This window comes from Elaeis guineensis, chromosome 10 (assembly GCF_000442705.2).
Source record: "Elaeis guineensis isolate ETL-2024a chromosome 10, EG11, whole genome shotgun sequence".
Lineage (NCBI taxonomy): Eukaryota > Viridiplantae > Streptophyta > Magnoliopsida > Arecales > Arecaceae > Elaeis > Elaeis guineensis.
In genome coordinates, this window is record NC_026002.2 from 16,508,997 (window position 1) to 16,530,771 (window position 21,775).

The 21,775-nt window shown below is 40.6% G+C and overlaps 1 protein-coding gene and 1 pseudogene across 1 annotated transcript; both read right to left on the reverse strand.

The window, feature by feature from the left end:
• Positions 1-263: 263 nt before the first annotated feature.
• On the reverse strand, positions 264-3,058 carry LOC105052967 (G-type lectin S-receptor-like serine/threonine-protein kinase At2g19130). The gene is given in 3 exon segments (XM_010933956.4): positions 264-1,616; positions 1,619-2,320; positions 2,323-3,058. Coding segments are annotated over 3 exon segments (2,397 nt in total). The 5' UTR covers positions 2,858-3,058; the 3' UTR covers positions 264-456.
• A 4,233-nt stretch (positions 3,059-7,291) lies between these two features.
• Positions 7,292-13,325, reverse strand: LOC140852174 (uncharacterized; annotated as a pseudogene).
• Between the last annotated feature and the right edge of the window lie 8,450 nt (positions 13,326-21,775).

The window sequence follows — 21,775 nt, forward strand, 5'->3', positions numbered from 1 at the left end:
AATATTATAAAAAATATCATAATAAAAATTTTTATTATTTGAGCGACACTGGAGCAAAATAGAAGCTCCATTCAATTGAGATAAAAAATTTGAGAATCACAAGCCTGTGTTTCGAGTGTAACTTTTCTTGATGTTGTCTTCTCTTTAAAAAAAAGATTCCTTTATTTCTATCGCTAGCACAGAATTCAAGCATATTAAACTCCTAACTATATCAGAGAAACCGTAACTAACATGCAGCTTGAACCGCTTGTACATGGATATAGATTACAAAATGGACTCATTCAAACTTAAACAGGGAAAAATGAAATATCCCAAATTTCTAAACAAACTTAAACAGGGAAAAATGAAATATCCCAAATTTCTCAACCCTTAGAATGCTGAAGACGCTAGCTTAGGTTGACAGCTAGTTGAGTTGGTATTGCGAATTTGCGAGCTCTGACCTGAAGACAAGTCCGACTAGGAGACTATGCCCTCCGTGTTCTGTGCAAGAACACAAAGTGCCCTTGGAACAGGAGGCATGTCAACTTCGCTGATGCCCTCTAGAATTTGGACAACTTGACCCATTGATGGCCGGTGAAACTCCATATCCTGAATGCACCAACAAGCAATCTTACAGGCTCGATCAAGCTCTTCCAAGTCAGCATCACCATTCAGCTTGTGATCCAACAAGCTAAGAACATCTCCTTCGATGACTCTATTAACAGCTAACACAGGGAAAAAGGCATTCTTTCCATCTTCTGATTGCTCTGCATTTCTCCGTCCTGATATAATCTCCAGAAGCATCATCCCGTAGCTATAAACATCAGCTTTGGCAGTGATAGGTACACCGGAAATCCATTCTGGTGCAAGATAGCCTATGGTTCCCCTCATCGTCGTCAGAACTCTGCTAAAGTCACGGCCCACAAGCTTTGCAAGGCCGAAATCTGCCAGTTTTGGGACAAATGATGCATCCAGGAGTACATTCTCTGGTTTGATGTCACAATGTATGATGCAGTCCCTACATTTCTCATGTAGATAAGCTAATCCTCTAGCAGCTCCAAGGGCAATTTGGTACCTTGATTTCCAATCCAAAACCATGGAATTGCTTTGAAATAGCTTAGTGTCTAGAGAACTATTTGGCATGTAATCATAGACCAGCAACCTTTTAGTCCCTTCAGAGCAGAATCCACGAAGGCGAACCAAGTTAACATGCTGAATTTTTCCGATGGTGCTCACCTCTGTTCGGAATTGCTTCTCCCCTTGATGAAGACCTTCAAGCTTCTTTACAGCAACAACAGTCGAGTCAGGTAGCAGCCCTTTAAAGACAGAACCGAACCCTCCTCCCCCTAATTTCTCTGAAAAGTTTTTTGTTATTCGCTGCAAGTCACCATACTTAAACAGCACCAAATTATTCTCCATGGCTCTCGCAGTACTAATTATTCGTCTCCGTTGATGCCCCAAAATCAGCATGAAAGCAATTGCAAATAAAGCTAAAACGCCGACCACCACACCCACCACAAATCCAACAGATAGTCGCTTCCTGGATTTGGAATTTGGCAGCTCCGAAGCAGCGAGACGGAGGTAAAGGGTCTCCCCAAACGATCCATCTGATTGCTGTTGTAAATTCAGCAAGTCCCATGCCATACAGTGCATCCCCTACTATAAGAATAAGCAGTACAAGAGCAATTCTTCAAGCAAGCTAACTCGCAATCTTCACTACTGGCAACTGCTGCAGACTGGTTATTAATCGGCAATCTCATGCCAGGCATCATAAAGAACTTATCTTTATCCCCATGACTGGCCGAGCTGTTAGTACTGCACTGCAATGGAGTGTTTCTCAGACAGCCCTGACTCTGGTCGCCTAAATCCCAATTGCTCGGAGAAGCCTCACTGAAGCCCTTCACACAGCTGCAGAAAGGCAGGCTCTTCTCATTGCAGCTGCCAAAAGGACCACAGAAAGCATAGACATCACACTGCTGTTTGGGCGCAGACCAGAAGAGCATCCACTGCTGGACTCCCTCCAGCCAGGCCAGCTGCTTGACCTGCCCTGAGATACCCAGAACAGTCCTGCAGATCATCTTATCATCGATAGTAGTGTAGGCGAAGTAGTTCTCTGTTGCATCGGAGATGAATTCAAGGTTGTAGATATTATTTAATGCCAACTCAGGAATACCAGTGAAGAGATGTCCATTCCAGTATCCAGTGCTCCAATACTGCCTGGCTCCGTTCCATACTATGATGAACTGGCTGGAACCATGGGGGTCTATCCCAAAAGAGAAGATCCCAGGGGCAGGATCATCAGAATTCTTCCAGGAGGTGAGATGCCACCTCTCTCCGTCACCTTGTTCACACCAAGCTTCATTCCAGGTAATAATGTGTCAGTTGGGTGGTCAAAGCTCTGCCAGACGACTTTGGATGGGTCAGAGTCATCTCTAAGAACAAGGTTTCCAGAGTCTAGGATCACAGCAGTTGTAGACTTGGAAGCTATGGAGGCAAGGTTTGTAGACCAGACTCGCTTCTTGAACTGATTGAGGAGGACCAAGTTGCCATCATCAGAGATTTTGAGCTCTGATGAGGTTGGGTCAGAGATGGGTGTCTCCCTGTTTGCTACCCAAACTGGAGTAAGCTGTGAGACCTTATTGAACCAGATGCCTATGTAGTAGTTGTGGGTGGATTTGTTACCTGGCTGGAAGAAGCCTAGCACAAAATTGCCACCTTGGGAGATTATGGTCTGGTTTCCAGAGAGAGATTGGTTCACAAAGATGGAGTTGGTTGCAAAAGTGTAAGGGACGTTGAGAAGGCTAAGGAAGATAAATAGGAAAGGAAAGAACAGAGGATGGCTCATGGCTGCTTTACTACGGAATAAGAGGAAAGACATGGAAGATATTAGAAGAAGAAGAAAAAGAGGAAGGCCATGGCTGCTATATTATTGACTAACAGTGACATGGAAGAGCTGAGCATAAGACAACTTAAATAGATTTCTAGGACATGCTTGAGTTGTCTTCTATTGACCTCCCAGTCAGTGAGACCCCTCCCTTGCGTTATGTTGAGGTCACTCCAATCAGTATCAAATAGCTGCAAAGACTTTGACCGGCCAAGTTCTTAAAAAAAAAAAAAGAGGGGGGGGGGGGGTGTGGACAAAAACGAAGAAAAATAAACTGGATAGCAGATTTAGATTTAAATTTACTAGATTTATTAAACTGTGGTAAACATCCTATAAATTTTGAACAGTGATGTTGAAGCGTGCCTTTGAGTTTCATTGACTGTTTTCCTTTTCCTGGAAATGGGCACTACATTTCTACTTCTAATCAAACTGTAACTGTTCCAGAGTTTTGAACAATTTGTCCTGCTCAAATGTATCTAGTTGGTGTTCAGGTGATGTTTTAATATTTTCCAAGGAAATGAGGTAATATTTCGATCTATAATAGTTCTTTGGCCTGGAAAAAGTGGATGAACTCTGCACAAGAAGGTACTATTATTAGTATCATGCCAAGTCATATCTAGTGGTAAAGGGGGCTGGAATTTTTTAAAAATAATGCTTGGTGTATGATCGGTCACACTCCCGTGCACGGCAGATGTCTGTAGGTTAAAAGATTTTACCCATTTTATGCAATTCAATTTACTAGTACCATCCGAGGATCTAGAGCTTCTTTGACTAAGTCTAATTCATAGATTTGAGGATGAGTTTACCCAGTAAAAGTTAGGTTAGTCAAACACTCTAAGCTGATGAAATTAGTCATAATATAGTCAATAAAGTCTACGCTGACAAATTCAAGGTAGATGATATTTAGGATTACATTAGAAAGCCTATAAATGATTTTAGATGTATAGGAATTAAAAATATCATGTCTAATTTGTCATTGTGTACAATCCATCTGAACAACTTAGCTGAAGGCTATAGGTCAGTGCCATGTGAATAAAGTTGACAAAGTGAAGGTAGGTGAAAATCAATTGACCAGCATTAGGCTAAGATTCAGCCATGAAAGGTCCTACCTATGGGGAGATACAGACCAAAGAGGAAGAACTTGGACATGCTTGAGTTGTCTTCTATTGACCTCCCAATCAGTGAGACCCCTCCCTTACGTTGAGGTCACTCCAATCAGTATCAAACAGCTGGAAAGACTTTGACCGGCCAAGTTCTTTAAAAGAAAAAAGGGGGACAAAAACGAAGAAAAATAAACTGGATAGCAGATTTAGATTTAAATTTACTAGATTTATTAAACTGTGGTAAACATCCTATAAATTTTGAACACCGCGCTTCAAGTTTCATGGACTGTTTTCCTTTTCCTGGAAATGGGCACTATATTTCTACTTCTAATCAAACTGTAACTGTTCAAGAGTTTTTGAATAATTTGTCCTGCTCAAATTTATCTAGTTGGTGTTCAGGTGATGTTTTAATATTTTCCAAGGAAATGAGGTAATATTTCGATCTATAATAGTACTTTGGCCTGGAAAAAGTGGACGAACTCTGCACAAGAAGGTACTATTATTAGTATCATGCCAAGTCATATCTAGTGGTAGAGGGGGCTGGAATTTTTTTAAAATAATGCTTGGTGTATAATTGATCACACTCCCGCGCACGGCAGATGTTTGTAGGTTAATAGATTTTACCCATGTTATGCAATTCAATTTACTAGTACCATCCAAGGATCTAGAGCTTCTTTGACTAAGTCTAATTCATAGATTTGAGGATGAGTTTACCCAGCAAAAGTCTAGGTATAGTCAAACACTCTAAGCACCAGCGCCTAGAAGGAGTCCTTCTGGTTTACTGCTCTCAAGTCCCATGCACCAAAATTATTGGCACCTAGGGAGTTGCATCGAGAAGGAAGAGACCTTCTGCATTACTCCTCTTCCACGCCCCAAGTGTTGGTGCATCCCATGTGGTTCTCATTTTATTCATGCGTATAACTTCAAAAGTTTATACGCCAAAGATTGTCTGCATGCCCCTTCATACATTATATAAAGGAAGCATTCCAAAGAGAAATATATGGAAAAATTAGAGTGGTGAGAAAATAGATAGAAAAGCATAATGTCTGCTTTCTTAAGAGGTTGATGTACCAAGAGTTGGACATCTAAAAGAAAAGAGGGTGTGCCAGTCTTTTGAGAGAAGACTTTAACATTATAAGCAAAAGATTTACTTTTAATAACAAATAATTTATATAGAAATAAAGACTTTTAAGAAAAAAGAAAAAGAAAAATGTATAGTCCATTTTCAAGGAGTTAACACAAAATGTATAGCCCATTTCAAATATGCATATGTGTGTGGGTGCATCTGTATATGAGTACAGCTATTGTGTAGGCACTCACACAATACTACTTGTGAGATTGATCCTGACTGAATGTTTAGGGCCCCGCCCCGATGATGTGAAACATTGGATGTGATCTAGCATCTCTAAGTTGCTTACTATCAAAAAAAAAAAAAATCATATGATTGGAGATCTTTGGCCTATGCATTGAGTTGGCAAAAGTGGACAATTTAAATAACACCAAACTATGCATATTTCTTGAACATGGATACATAGGTTAGGGATCTGTAAATTACATAATTTTTTTGATGATAAGCAGTTTAGAGATAGTAGATCACATCTCTAGCCCAAACCATCGATGTCAAGGCCCACGCATTTGGTTTGAATTGACCTTACATGTACTATCATGTAAGCACCCACACAATAGCTCTAATCTCTCTCTCTCTCTATATATACATGTGTGTGTGTGTGTGTGTGTGAGCGCATATATATGTACATATACATATGTGTGCGTGAGTGTGTTAAAGAGAGAGACTTAGATATAGATATGTACATCTATTCTTAAACTGAAAATGAACCATTATCTAAGGGAAAATTCCAAATAAATTAAGGTTCTTACCATTACTGCATCATGAAATTGTTGTCTCCAAACTAAGACTACATCCAGATCTTCTTCAACAATTTTCTTCTTGATTGGCGCTGGTGTGGAGAATTCTGCCATATCATTTTCTGGCACACTTTGGTGCACTGGACCTATGAAATACTTGCCTGTGAGATCAACAACATTACAACTAAACACACTTTCCCTTTTTCTTTCATTGCCTTACTAAAAAAGAGTTGAGCCTGGACCAGCTCTTCTTATCAAAGAGAAAAAAATATGGTTTGTGCACAAAAAGAAAAGACTCATATAATAGAGATACCAAGCAAAAGTGACATACACAACCAAATCTTTAATTGTACCAATCATGCTTGTTTTCTTTCGTTCCAACTTCGGTACAATGAATAATGCCGGAGGGTGGTTGATCTATTCGATTTATGAACTGCGACATATTCTTATAATATTTCTGGACCTCATTTGCATCAGGTAATTGCTAGTCATTGGATAATATGGCCATTCTTTAACAGTTCATTCATTACATCCTCTATGATTGCTCAAACTGCTCTACATAATTCATGTTTACTGCATAACCTGAAGTTTCTGGTTATCTTCAGGGGCTTGGGATGCCAGATAGATGGAACCTTTATGATGCTGTTTTTGTTTGAGGAATTACCATTTCTACTGTTCATCAACATACTAACAGATTTTTAGCATATAAATAGCATCCAACATCCTTATTTCTACACCAAAATCATAGCCTATATGGGCATATAGAATTCTATGACTGAACTTACATGTTTCATTTGTCACATGATCAATGGTTGACAATAATACAAGTGAACTGCTAAAATCCTATAACCTTTTTATCCACAAATATTGGTTTCTTGCTCTAATAAATTTAAAGAAACAGATAGTCGAGTTGGTGCTCTTCATGGTTTCATGTGCTGGTCCAGTTGACCTTACCCATTATCCATTTTAATAGGCCAATTGAACCAGTTCCAATGATCTTTCTATGGATTGCACCAGACATGCTTCAACAGAAAAATGACAAGTATTAGACTATCTAATAAGTAATAACCATATAATAACTTAGCCTTTAGCTTTCTCCTGATTGTTTGGGGTTGCTTTAGGAACCTTTATTCACTGATTATTCTGCTAAAGGAATAGTTTTGTTTTCACCAAAAGCATTTTCAAATTCTCATCATGACAATTGATGTTAGCTTGGCCTTTGCTTCCTATTTCATGACCTGTGGAAACAGATTCATTCATCTCCCTTATTGGGACTTCTTTGGTCCTTGTTGCACCTTTCTATACCACTTTAATTGGTGCATATCACTTTCTCTTTAAATGGTACAACTCCTTTTTTAAGAATATACTTGTTTCTTACTTTATGCTTCCTAGTGCTTGCAACATCCATTGTGGCATTCTCTGGCTCTATTTCTCTTGCTTTTTTGTGCCCCTGCCAATTGCCCAGTCAGTTTTCAAAGCATGGATCAATAATGTAACACCTTAGAAGTACCTATTGCTCAGTCTTCTGATCTCTTATTTTAAGAATATGTCTTCTTCTATTCATTGAGTTTCTAAAAACAAAATATTCCACAATTACTTGTTAATACCATCACAGTGGATCTTGAGCTTTTCACACTTAACTGTCATTCAGCAAGGCTGATTAGGTCTTGCTATTTGAAGCAAGATCCTCTGAGCCCTCTTTATTCTGGCCATCTAATCTCAAATCAATCCCAGCCTCTCTCAGCCCCTCTTGTGCGACTTGGAAGACCTCATTTGTCTTGGACGACAATGCACTTCGGAGCAGTGTCACAATATGTTGTTTCTCTGCCAACAACCCTGTCACTTTCTCGTTCAAGGCCTTTACTTCCTTACTCCTCTCCTCCACCTCATCCTTCACTTTATCCACCGCAACCTTGGCCAACTCATAAACCGACCTCGTCCCTTCCAACGAAATCCGCAAATTCTCCTCCATATCCATTTCTTTCCACATAAATAAAGAGTCCGACGAATCCAACTGATCCAAATCGTTCAAATCCACAGCTTTAATTATCTCACGAATCTGCTCGTAGGCCTTCGAAATGTGATTCATCTGGTCGATGAGCACCGGCCTCTGAGAGTCCAATTTAGCTTCCAAACTCTTCAATTTGCTATCACAATCCTCACTGAACTGCCTCAGCTCCGATATCTCATTCTCCATCTTGGAGATCTTCTCACCCTTGTCGGAAACTGACCTTTCCAGGCTGTCGACCTCCGCACCCTTCTTCGAGATCTCCTCCCTAAGACCACTAATCGTCGCCTCGAGCTGCAACACCTCGATGGCGATCTCATAGTTCCTCTGCTCCATCTGCTCCCTGGCCCGGTCCCGGGACTTGGACGCCCCCTCGATCGGCTTCGTGAGCTCCTCGACTATCTCGTTGGTCCGCTTGATGACCCCGTAGGCCACGGCCGGCAGGCCGGCGTACTTCTGGGACTTGGGGAGGCCGCCGGCGTTGAAGTTCTTGAAGCCGCTGACCTTGCCGGAGATCTTATGGATGCCGGAGACCAGCATCTGCTCGGCGGTGTTCATCTCGGACTGCAGCAAGTCCCGGTGTTTGAGGGCCTCGTCCTTGAGGCGGAGGGATCGGCGGAGCGGGCGGACTCGTCCTTCTCGCGGAGGGCCTTGTCGCGCTTCTTGATGGCCTCGTGGGCGAGGGCCTTCAGACGGTTGAAGGAGGTCTGGACGTTGGCGCGGGAGTCCTCTGCGGCCTTCCGGGCGCGGCGCTCCTCCTCGAGCTCAGCAAGGAGGTCGCTGACGCGCTGCTCGGCGGCCGCGGCGGCGGTTGAGACGGAGGACGGATCATCTGGGGGGGCGGTAGGGAGGACGATGGGGAGGGGTCGTCGTCGCCCTCGACGTCGTTGAGGGCGGCGTCATTGGGGTCTTCGTCGGCCGACGGCCATGGAGGGAGAGAAGGAGGGTCAACCTACCGGGCGGGTCTTCAGTCTCTGTTATTTTCTTTCTGCTTTCCTCCCGCGTGGAGGACCCGAGAAAGGAAGGTGTGCACGGACGGGGCAGCCATTTTGTTTGGGCTGGGAAGAGACAGGAATTGGACCGGTTTGGGTTTAATCGTGGGCGGGGATTGGACTTGGTTTATTGAGAATTTTATGTTTGGAAAATCTCAACCGACTTGCTTTCGTTGCTCGTAGGAGAGGGCCGCGTTGCAGGTTTGCTTTCCCTGCTTCTTGAAAGGGATAGTTGGCTTTATGAACTATGAAGAACTTATATTTATTTTCTTTTCTTAGTAAGCAAGGGCATTCATATAATGTGAATATAAATACAATCTAAAAAATTTTAAAAAATATATTTTACAAATATATCAGTAAAATAGAGATATCAATCCAACTATCTTATCCAAAAATATAACTAGCAAATCCAATTAGCGGTGCTATTCATCTTGCGATGGACGTGCCTAATATCTTTGGAGGCACACCCCACCAACAAGCTCCAGATATCATGGACCAGTGGGTTAGAGCTTCCCTCCGGTATGGCCTCCAAATCCAACTTATCACTATTATCGAATCCCCCTTCACCACCAATCGATCAGCCTTGAGAACTAGTCTCATAAAGGAGGTACCATCCCAGGTAGTCCATAGCTCCACTCTGAAAATGGTGGTCCCAAATAGATGAACCCTCCAACTGCCGTGAACCTAGAGTTAGGATCTCTGATTACAAAATCGGTATCGGTACTACCACTATCACCAGTCACAATGCTATCAAAATTGATCTTGAGGAAAGGGAGTCCTAGATATCCCGACTCCTTAGGATCGGCCCAGACGATGACGTATCTAATATCTTGACAATTTGGGATAAAGCCCTTTCAAGCACTAACCTCGCCAATTATCATCTCATCTCAAAAAGACTTATGTTCCGGACCAACAGCATGTGATAAGCAGCATAAATTGCCCTAATGCCGATAGGTCTTATAGAGTCGGACTCCATACTCTGCTGTAGAACATCAAAAAAGACTAACCAAATCGCTCTTCAAGGATGCCATAGGGAAGAGACTAGCTAACTATCACACCCAGACTGTCCTCGAATAAAAGAATATGACATGCTCTATCATCTTGTCCTCTAACCCACAATATGGACAAATGGATAGGATATCCATCTCTCTGACCCTTAACAGGGCTCTAGTAGGAAGCTAGCTCCAGGCTACCTTCTAGATGAATAAACAAAACCTCGAATGGACTCCAAGTCTCTAGATCAAAGCACTATCTAACCTCCTGACCAGCTCCCCCTATGAAGATCATATAGGTTCTCGACCTCCATCCTAGATGTGCACGATGATTGCCAAACTCTAACATCCGAACCCTCAACTAAGGGAATCGCCTGGGATAGAATCCTCTTGGTCAGTTGCCCACTAAAGAGCCGAGTCACCACCTACTCATTTCAGCTCCTCTCGTCCAACTGAAATAGGTCATGGATCCTCATAGTATCATCCACCTTCGAGCTGATAAACGTAGGCTAACAAAAAAGTAAAATGTGTAGGTGGTCCCAAATAATATTAATCGCCTATCTATCACCAACTATTGAACTGACCTAAGCCATCATATCAGGGAAGCAAGTGCAAATCTCCTTCCATATAAAGGAACTCCTCCGACCAATATAAATCTCCTCCGAGGTCCTACGACCATATCTAGCCTGCATCATTATACTCTATAGGCCATCCGATTGAATCAAGAACCCCACGTATGCCTGACAATCAAGGCCTCTCATCGGACCAACAAGAAATGAATACCCACCCCCCCTTGTTGATTGGCTAACAGACGACATCCCATGCCAAAAATGTATACCTTCCACTATGAGAGCCCCATAAAAAAACCCTACTGAGTTTCTTGAGCTTCAAAAGGAAAGACCTTGGTACAATAGTGCGAGACAGTATGTAGACCATAATAACATTGATAATTGATCTCACAAGTGATCTTGGCCATCATCAAAAGAGCTCTAGGCTGCCAGCTCTCAAGGCACTATCTGATTGTGGCCTCCACTCCCTACAATCAATTCTCTAAAGCCTTTGCTTGCTGATAGGCAACCCCAGGTAGCATAAGGCCCCACGACTCCATGATGCACAGAAGACCTTGAATTGCTTGCCTATATTGAGCCCTGGTCTTCGGATTGAAGTAGACCTTAGACTTAAGGAGATTCATCTTCTAACCTAATGATACATAGTATTCCTCCATAATCCTTCCAAAGACCACAGCATTCTGGATAATAGCTTAGCCCACTAGAAAACAATCATCTACAGAGAGCAGATACGAGATCAGTTGGGCTCATAGAGCTGGCACATAAGGCTCTATGGCACGATCTAGGATCACCACTCGCAAGGCTCTGGAGAGCATGTTAGCACAAGTAATAAACAAATAAGGGGATACAAGGCAATCTTGATGAAAATTGACTGCTAAGTAAAAGAAGTTTGTTGGAGTGTCATTGATCAGAATAGCAAAAGAAGGAGCGTGAATGCACCCTTTGATCCAACTAATCTAGGTCCTATGAAATCAAAAACTCTCTAAGGTCTGATAAAGAAAATTCTAGCATATCCGATCGTAAGCTCGCTTCATATCAAGTTTGATAGCAATGAGACACCGACGGATCGAAGCTTTATGAAGGTCATGCATAAACTCATACATAATTAGCATGTTGTCAGAGAAACTATGCCCCATGATGAAGGCACCTTGCTCAAGATTGATCTATTGGGGAAGAATGGGCTTCATCCTGTATATTAAAATCTTGACACAAATCTTGTACATGATGGTATACAGATTGATAGATCTAAAGTGACTCGACTCCAACACATCCTATTTTTTTCAAAAGCAGAGCAGTGAAGATTTGCTTCCAACCTACTGCTATAAGTCTTATGGTAAAATCTAGACCGTAGAGGGAACCCACAAAGATCGAAGGCTTTATCTTCTACCAAAACCTAGACCGTCCATCGGATCTCCTCCCTAGACACAAGATTGCTTAGAGCTGAATTCTCCTCACTCGACACTTGGCTAACAAGAGGACACGAGAATGGCCCCCGACCCATAAGATCGGCAAACCATCTCAATCTTTAAAAGGTAAAGATCTTCTTTATGATTTCATCCTTATTATCAATCCACTACCCCCCAATGCTCAACAATCGGATCCGATTCCTTTGCCTTTTGATGACAGTAGCCTAACAAAAGAATTGGATATTTCTGTCCCCCTCCCTCACCCACTGGATCCTAGACTTCCCCCATTAGAGCATCTCCTGCTACCTCAATAAGGAGTGATGCGAGGAGAGGCTAGCCTAAAGACTGATCAGATCATCCACTGAAAGGTCCTCATCCCTATCCTCCCTCATCTGTAGCTCAACGATCGAGACCTCAACCTCCTTCACCCTCCTGAAGATGTCCTCCACTTCCTTTCGATTTCAGATCAAAAGCTATGCCTCATGAGCTCTAATTTATGGATGACCCGGTATATAGCATCACCATGCATCGACAGCCTCCCTTCCTCTTGCAGGATATCCGACGAGCAGGAATAGGACAACCAAAATTTCTTAAATCAAAATGGGTTCCAATGAGAGAAATCCAAATTGATAGATAGTAGCATTGAATAGCGATCGAAGGTGATCCTTGAAAGGTGGCAAACCTAATAGTTGGGGATTAGTTGAATACAGTTGTCTGTGGCAAAAGTCTTATCGATATGCTCCCATACTCTAGCTCTGCTTTGATGGTTATTGCACCAAGTGAATCTAAGGCTTGAGAAATCAAGATCAATTAGCTTGTTCCCTAAGTATAAACACTTAGAACTCTTTAGATTCAATGCAATCCGAGAAGGTCATACCCCCTCTCTTATCCTAAGGTCCATCATGCAATTGAAATCATTGGCAACTAACAAGGGTAGATCCCAATCAACTAGCCTGAAGACTCCTCCCATAATACTTTCTTTTGTCTGTAGTTAATGCTAGCATAAATACTAGATAAAATCTAAAAAATATCATTTATTCCATAAATGATCATTATAACCTATGCAACACATCCACATGGGTGACCTCTATCTTTTATACAACAATACTACCTCTCGCAAGGTTGCAAGACTCGATGGCATATAATCCCCAAGATGTCGGAAACTGACGTCGTGCCCTCTCAAGGCTCCTCCCCGCCAATCGAGTCTCAAGCAAAATACACAGATTCAGCCATTGTTGATACATCAACCTACTATAAACAAAGGCAAATGAGGGCTTCCCAACCCCCCACACATTCCACACTAGAATCTTCATAGGTTGGGATCACCACAAGTGGATCCCTTTGGCATGGCCCTGAGAATCAGTCTTGCTCTCTGTAAATCCATTTATAGAAGGCCCCTCATTAGATGCCTCTAAAACAATCCTTATTTGGGCGACCACCACACCATGCCTCTCTTTCTCCAAGTGGGCCGGGCAACCACCCACCTTACCACCTCCAACGCCTACATCATTGGAGGCTAGCCCCATTCTCAATAGAATTGAGGGCTCGATGGGATGCCCTCAGTCCAAACGAAAGGCCATCCCCCCAACCTCTAGAGAGAGACTCTGCCTCACCTCATCACCAATCATCAGTGGGCTATCTGCCTCCTCTATCCCTGCTACCATAAGGGTGAGATCTGGGGACTTCACCTCTACACCACTGGCAAAGGGACATCCAAAAATCTCCTTTCATCAAATTGAGGCTGCCTCCTTGACCACCACCATCGCCAAAGCACCATCCTCTCCACCGGACCTCGACGCCATTGCCACCGATCCTCCATTAGCCTTCATCTCCATAGAACCCCTAAGGTCATGTTGAAGAGGAGGCCTGACATCCGAAGCCTGGGGAGAAACAGATGGGTTGTGTCCATCCTTAGTCATCAGGCAGGCCACAGGCCTGCGGTCCAAGTCTGGGCTAGGCGCCGATTTGCGACTAAGCCTTTTCCATTACTCCGGCTTCAAGCCCGCTTAAGATGGGCCAAGCCGGAGCCCACCTCCATCATAGGCATGTCCAAGATTATTGGGCCCTCCACCCAACCTAGATCTATATCCACTTGAGCCAATCTCGAGCCAACTAGCATTGAGAAAGATGATTCGGACTGAGTTAATGAATCACTGCTCACCAACAACCCCAAGTGATGCCAGTTGAATTGCTAATCTAGTGACCGTCGATGAGCCACCTTAGAAGGCTTTTGCTGGCCTTCCAAATCTGATGGAGAATTAGGTGGACTCGATTGCCTTGGGGGTGAGTCCACTAGACTTGGTCTCAAAACCATCGAGGCGGGTCATGACTTACCATCTTTTTTCTCTTTCAGCTAGCTATAGCCCTAGGTGATCGGAGCTTAGACATAACCACCCAAGCACCTAGCCAGGGATGAGCCATAGCCATCGGTGCCTCACCACTACTCAGTGGCATCGACTCCATGACCTTCAACTTGATGGAGACCTCCATCGATGCTGGATTAAGTTCCATAATATTTTTCAATAGGAGAGAGCTATCAACTGACGGTAGATGGCAGACATCATTAGAATGACCAATTCACCCATAGAAGAAACACACCACTGGAAGAATCTTGCAGACAAACAACTGTCAAAAAAAAAAACTAATTCTTCCCCCTTGATGAAAACTTCGGGCTTCAACGACTTTGATGAGTTGATCTCCACTTTGACCATGGCAAACCCTATTTTCTAAAGCTAATTAGAGAAATTGTCGATGACAACCAACTAGCCAGCCTCCTTCACAATGCCCAAGATCCTTCTGCTCCAAAACTCAATTATGAGTGAAGGGAGGCATAGCCAAACTATAGTACTTTTGACAATATCAATCCCCAGCACAAAATCTAGCACCCATAGCTCGATGGTGAGGAGCTGACCGACGACAATCTAGGGCCTCCATTAAGGATTGTATCCCATTCCTCTTTTGATTTAAATTGAAAAAGCAAATGATCTTTAGCCAACCAGACATCCCCTTACAGCCTCCTCTTTTCCTTAAAATCTTTTGAGATCTAATCGATCGAAACTCGTCGATCGAGGCTCTAGACCAACATTGCCACCTTCTCTCATTTTTCTGCACTTCATTTCATCCTCAGGAAATTTCAAGACTTTATGAAATAATGTTGAAGTTGTTCAACCTCGATCATCGAGATCTTATGCATCATCCACAATATTTGCCACGATGGGCTTCGAGCTACCTTCGCCCATGTACGGCCTCCCTCAATAACGACCGCTAGCACCCTGCTTCCATCACTCCCAGACCCCTTTTGGCTATCCATCCTTCACCCTAAAATCAAACCTACCATCTGTTCGACAAAAAGCCACAAAGAAGCTCGAGAATTAGGATGATCGCCCTAGGCACACGCACCCTCACCCTACTATTGAAGAAGTTATATTTGAGTACTGCTAGTTCACTCGACATGTGGCAACTGAGCAATGGATGCCCTATATGATGATGATGATGATCTTAATCTAGCTACCCCTAGGAATGACAATTTTAGCCAATCCACTAGGTATCTGATCTAAATGGGATGAGTTTTATTTGACCTAATTAAAATCACGATAGGTGTGAGTGCTAGAAAAAAATATCCGAAGTGGGTTTGGATCGAATACGAGTAATAGTATGCCTTACTTCGAATCTGTTCTAATATAATCTTAATCTAAATCTCTCTTTCAAAAGTATATTTAATTAATAATATTTATAAGATGAGTTCCTTATCCAATCTGATCCGATCCCTCCTATCTATCCAACCCGACTTGATTCGATCCACATCTCTACTTGACCTAACCCAGTCGAACCCGAGATAGATATGGGTATGAGGTTTTTAATTGTAGGATGAGTATGGATATTAGCCGATCCAGTTCATATCCGATCCATTGCCATCCCCAGCTATATATATGCCTAGCCGCTGGCACCCAGATCTCCTGATAAATTGGGTAATGGTTAGTAAGTGGATTTTAACTTTTTCTTGGAAGGGTTGCTATGGTGCTTTTTTTAATATATTTTATTAAAAGTGGAGACTTATCTCATCCACTGATTATTAGTGAGCATAGATGAAAATATTAATCATATGTTGTTGCTTCTTAAATTGATTTTGATTTTTACAAAATATTTAAGGGGGTTACTAATGATTTTGGCTTGAAAAAAGATTTATTATTTTTTAGTGGCAAAATTATAATTTCACCAAGTCCTAACTCGAAAGTCTCAAGAGCATGAACAGAAGATTTGTAATCTATTGAAAAAAAATTCATACTTTTTAGATGTATATTTTGAAAAAAAAATAATATTTATAAAATTGAGTTGATCCCATGAGTCGACTCATGCCAAATGGGGCTGAATGGCACGTTGTTTTTTGGCTAGCACATCCAATTGAGTCAACTCCTGTGCATGAGTCAATCTTATGAGTCAACCTATGTTGCTGTGCACGCCAAAATTACAGAACAATCATTTTCTGTTCTGTGCCACAGAAGTCGACCCCATGAGTCGACTCGTGTGTATGAGTTGACCTTATAAGTCGACTCCTGCGATGGAAAAACTCCGTAACGGCTAGTTTTCAGCTCGTTTTGATACATTTAATGCTCATTTAATGATCTCCAACGGCTCTAAAACTATCCAGATTTTTCAAGCATTCATTTCAGCCTTAAGCAAAGAGCCTTCTTGAAGTTAAAGAAGCTTTCATTTCAAGTTCACCAACCCCTCAAGAGCTCATTCAAGTTTTCAACCACCTTGAGGAAAATCAGAAAAGCTTCCTTCTTATTGTGTAAAGTGCATTTAAAGTTTTATTTGCTCATTAAAGGAACTATATTTATATTTTCGTGTGATTAACTGTTATACTCTGTTTTTGAGTTGATCTTTAGTTTTGGAAGGGTTCCAAAACGTAGAAAGGTTGATCCGAACCTTGAATCAGATTATATTGGGTTGGCTTGTACTCGAAAAATAAGTGTTCTAGCTTGGGATAGCTAGAGTCGGAGGTACCGACATTGTATTCTTGTTGAATATGGTTTAGTAGATTTGAATTCTCAAGTAGAAGTTTGGGGAGTGGATGTAAGTGTAAGGTTGGCACCGAACCGCTATAAATCTTAGTTATTTATGGTGTACTTACTTATTCTCTATCTTATTTTTTTTTCTTCTTGCACTCTTACATCTAATATCTTCACTTTGCTTAAATCACTCACTTTAACTAACTTGCCTTTTATTACTTAATTCTTGTGGTTTTAGATTAATTTTAAATTTTTAAAAACTCAATTCACCTCCTTCTTGGGTTGCATAGCTGGGCAACATATGTGTGTAGTTTTAAGTATTGATAAATTCTTGCCCTATCAATAGTATCCAAATATAATTTTTGGCTTTTATTTCATCATGGAGGACATTATTGTTGCCCAAAATCCAACCAGATTGAGACAGGTGATCTGGCAAATGAAGGTTGATCGATTCGATTGGAGCTAGATTGCATAATGCAAGATCCATCCTGTAACATAGAAAAGTAATTACAGGTTGCTAGAACATATTGTGTACTTAAGTCAGATAGAATTTTGATGGAATAGAGTAGCTCTAAGAATATGAGCAATGAACTAAGAGCGAGGTGAAGTCCTCTTACCTAAAATCCCTTGGCCTGGCTTATATAAAGAGGAGGGTGAAAATCCGTGGCAATACAGTTGAGTGATCTTCAAAATCTGTTATAGTAATCCAAAAATATTTTGTTTGTTCAAAAGAAGGTTTTTGAGATGAGAAGCACACGAGTAAATTAGACACATGATAAAAAGAATGGGTTTTTACTCGATACAATTGTCCTATACAATAATAATTTGTTTTGATCCTAGAAAATGGTTTGTCCTTGATTTTAATGATAATCACAGCTATTGATTGGCTAAAACATATGAAGTTTCATTTCTTAAATTGCATTGTAAAATAAACAATGCTCAAAAAGTAGAAACGTTTCGAGATATTTATAAGAATAAAATTCTAGATTTTGTGAAGCATAAGGAAGGTGGGTACAAGAATTTGGGTTTCATAGCAAGGGATCTTCATAATTCCCGAATTCTCGATTCCACCTTCCTAAATTTCTAAATTTTTTATCTCTCATGCTACTAAACCCTTGATACTCAGCATCTTTATTAGACATCTGTGATTTAGCTCTTCTAATAAAAAAATCACTAGGATAATATCCTCATATGTGAGATATTGTGGGTTAATGGACTCTATGTGGATTATATCTTTGTTACTTTCATTAATGGGCTTCTCGTTTTTCCTCATAAAATCGCTTTATATGATTTGATCATATAAATTCACTTATATACGACGATAATAATGTATATTATCAATGATAATTAATATTACAAGCAAAAGATCATAAAATAAATACATGTTATATAATTTCAATTAAGAAATGTAAATTTAATAACATAAAATCTCATGTAATAAATGATACACTAATTGACATTTGCATAAACATCTTATAAGTTATACTCATGTAGATACGCTGGATCGTACAAAAATTTATGCAAACAAACTTTAATTTCAAAGAGACATTTCATACATATCTATATAGATTTGCTATTAAAAATATTTTAATTGATATCTTATACATAGCAAACATTTCAGGAATGATTTCATTAAATAATTTATCAGATACTGTCGGTCCTATGGAAAATTTTTAACACATATTTTATATAAATAATTTCTACTTACCTCACATGTTGCATATGACAGGCTAGTAGATGATAAAGCTTGGGTTATGATGGCCTCGCCTGCTTGTTCTCATCAATGAAAAGCTCTATTTTAGGTTTTTTTTTTTAAAAAAAAAATGGGAATGTTTTGAGTGAGGATGAGGTCGCCCTTTTCATGGATTTGTGCAAGGCCGCAGATGGAGACGAAATGGCAATAGAGATGCGAGCAGCGGTAGGGAGGAGTAAGGAGGAATATGGTTCATAAGTGGGGGATAGGTTGAGGGTGGGCGAAGGCCGTCAAAAAAACAAAAAATAATAATAAATATATATATTTTTATTAGAAAAGGTTTGGAATGAGCCAGCTTTCGATACAGCACAATTCAAAATATCTGACTTGATTTAGCCAAGATAAAATATCTATATCTATATTATAATAGTAAAATGATCAACAGGCTATAGGGCGGTATTTCATGTTTACACAGGTGTAAGAGAAGAAAGCCGCGTGGCATCGCCCAACTTCCCTATTCGATTGCACGTGAGGGAATCCATGGAAGGAGGTCGAACGACGACCCGAGTTGGGGCAGCGGCCGTCGTCTTCAGAGGGGGCGTCGGGGTGAGGCAACGGCCGTTGTTTACCATCCCATTCTATGCACGTTCGACGGAGCTACAAGGGGATCCACTGAAAGAGGTCGATGATGAGAATGCACAGTCATTCCTCGCTTCATTCATCAGCCTCCATGTGCCACGCTCGTGCCCCCTTCGCCTCCGCCATCCACTTCTCCCACGACCGCCGGCACGTGTTGGGCTCCGAGCTCCCACGCTCCCACCTCTGTCGCCTCCGCCGCCCACTTCTCCCACAGCCGCGGGGCCATGCTCCTACCCCCTTCTCCTCCATCGCCCACTTCTCCCATCCGTTGGTACATGCTCGACTCCAAGCTCTATGCCACGCTCACCCACCTCTCATCGGCCGCTGGTATGTGCTCCGCTCCGAGATCATCCATGCTCCCATCCCCTTTGCCTCCACCACCCATTTCTCTTACGACCGCCGGCACGCGCTCCGCTCCAAAGAAAGAGAGAAGGAAATGGATGGGTGTTACCTCCCGGCGAGGAGAGATTTTGGCGGCACCCATCGGAAGAGCAATGTAAGGATCTCAGGAGAAAGGGACTGAAAGGCCTCAAAGGCATCCACGTGATAGAAAGAAAGAGAGGAGGAAATAGTTACCACAGTGGGGATGTCAGCACAGAGCCCGACAGGCTTACCATTCCAACGCCGCTGCACTCGTCGGAGAAGTAGGCGAGGGGGATAAGAAGAGGAGAGGAGGAAGCAAGGTGAGGGTATGGGGGGAAATCAAAATCTAATGGACGAAGGGTGCTGCGGCTCCTTCATCTCCGCATCTTCCCTCTTATCTCCTCCATCCTCATTGCCTCCGTCGTCCTCTTCCTTTGGCCCTCTGACCTCGATTTTCGTATCGTCTTCTTCAAAATGGTAAAGAATCGGAGAATTGCAGAAGAGAAGGTCGGCACGAGCGGTGAGCTCGTGGAGGGTAGTGCAGACGGCAGCAACATCGCTTGGCTTTTCGGCGGGAGATTCAGGCGAGCGGCGATGGTGCGGAGGTGGAAGAGAATAGTTGAAAATAGACAGCATCTAAAATGAGAAGAAATAATAAATTATTTATCGGGCCAAGAAACGATAATAATCTACACTTATAAAATAGCAAAGAAATTTTTTCTTATAAAAAAAAAAAACTCACAGTCCCTAAAGGCTACTGTGGTCAGCAACTCGGCCATACGACTTCTAACAGCGGGCTCGTGAGCTCGAGGTTGATGGGATCCAAGTCCTTAACGACGCCTTCTATCTTATTGAGAATCTCGCCAGCATGTGCTTTTATTTTTTTTGTAAGGAGATATGGTGATCTGAATCTACTGCTATAAATATTATTTCCAAGTATTGGTAACATTTATTGGGCTTACAGTAGTACGATGGTTTCGATTTTTTATGCTTTTTTTAAATACAATAAATTTACTTATTTCCAATCAGGGTTTCCGCATGTTCAAAAGACTCGAAGATTTGAATTGCAGTGAAAATTTTATTAGCTGATAAAAAAAATTAGTTTGGTTGTCTGTGTGAGCACTATTATTGATGTAGGTTGTTAGATTTTTAGCATACCCAAAATGCTATAATTGATTAATATATCTGATTCTGAGATATGCATAGGTAATAAACTTCTTTGCATGCTTTTTATTTAGATTAAGTAGATATTATCTTTAGTATTATTTAAAAGTGCAATGCCTTCTAATTTAGAGTGTGAGATATTCATTTTTATATTTTGATTTTGATGCTTTATATTGTTGATTTAGCTATATAATGTATTTATTCTATTATTTTATCGATTATTTGGATATATTGTGAGAACTTTGACGTTATGTTATAAAAAAAATTTTTTTAGGCATAACATTATATTTGACTTAATTTCTTTTATTGGTGTAGCTTTTTTTTTTTTTTCTTTTTAATGTTATCATTCATATAGTTTCTTTTGCTAATGAATTAAAAGTATTGTCAAAAAGTATTTTCTGCTGTAGAATGTTGGGCACACCACACTCGTACCCACTACATCGCACGTCATCACATAAAAAAATACTATACAAATGAAACAATGTATCTCAAAAATAAAATAATGAATCTAAATATAAAAAAATTTATATACAGTTCTAAATATAAAAAAAACTTATATACAATTAGATATATTTTAATTTTAATTAAAAAATTAAAGAAGATAAATTATTTATGTAATAAAAAATTTATTCAATTTTTATAAACCAATAGATATCATGAAAATATTTAAATATAAAAATTTTGAAGGGACATAACTTGAAAGCATTATTATATCTCTTATCCATATGTAATTTTTTTCTATTTTTCTAAGAGATTAAAAATTATCAACCAATTTAATGGAGACTCATGTGGTGAAATTTTTTCTTTTGAAAATATATGAAGTGCATCTAAAATAATTTTATTTTTTGATATATTTTAATAAACATATTAAGTGTAAATATATCTTACATAAAATGTATTATATACTACAAAATCAATTTTTTTAAAAAAATAAGATCTTTTTTGATCCAAAAAACCCTTCTTTCGCTACAAAATTTTCAATTTATGAATTTTTGTTCTCACGATAATGTAAATATGATATCAAATCTATGATTTTTTTTTCTGAAGCATATTTTTTTTATTTTTTTCATCTTCAACCTTTTTAATAGAATGGGAGGCTTGAGTT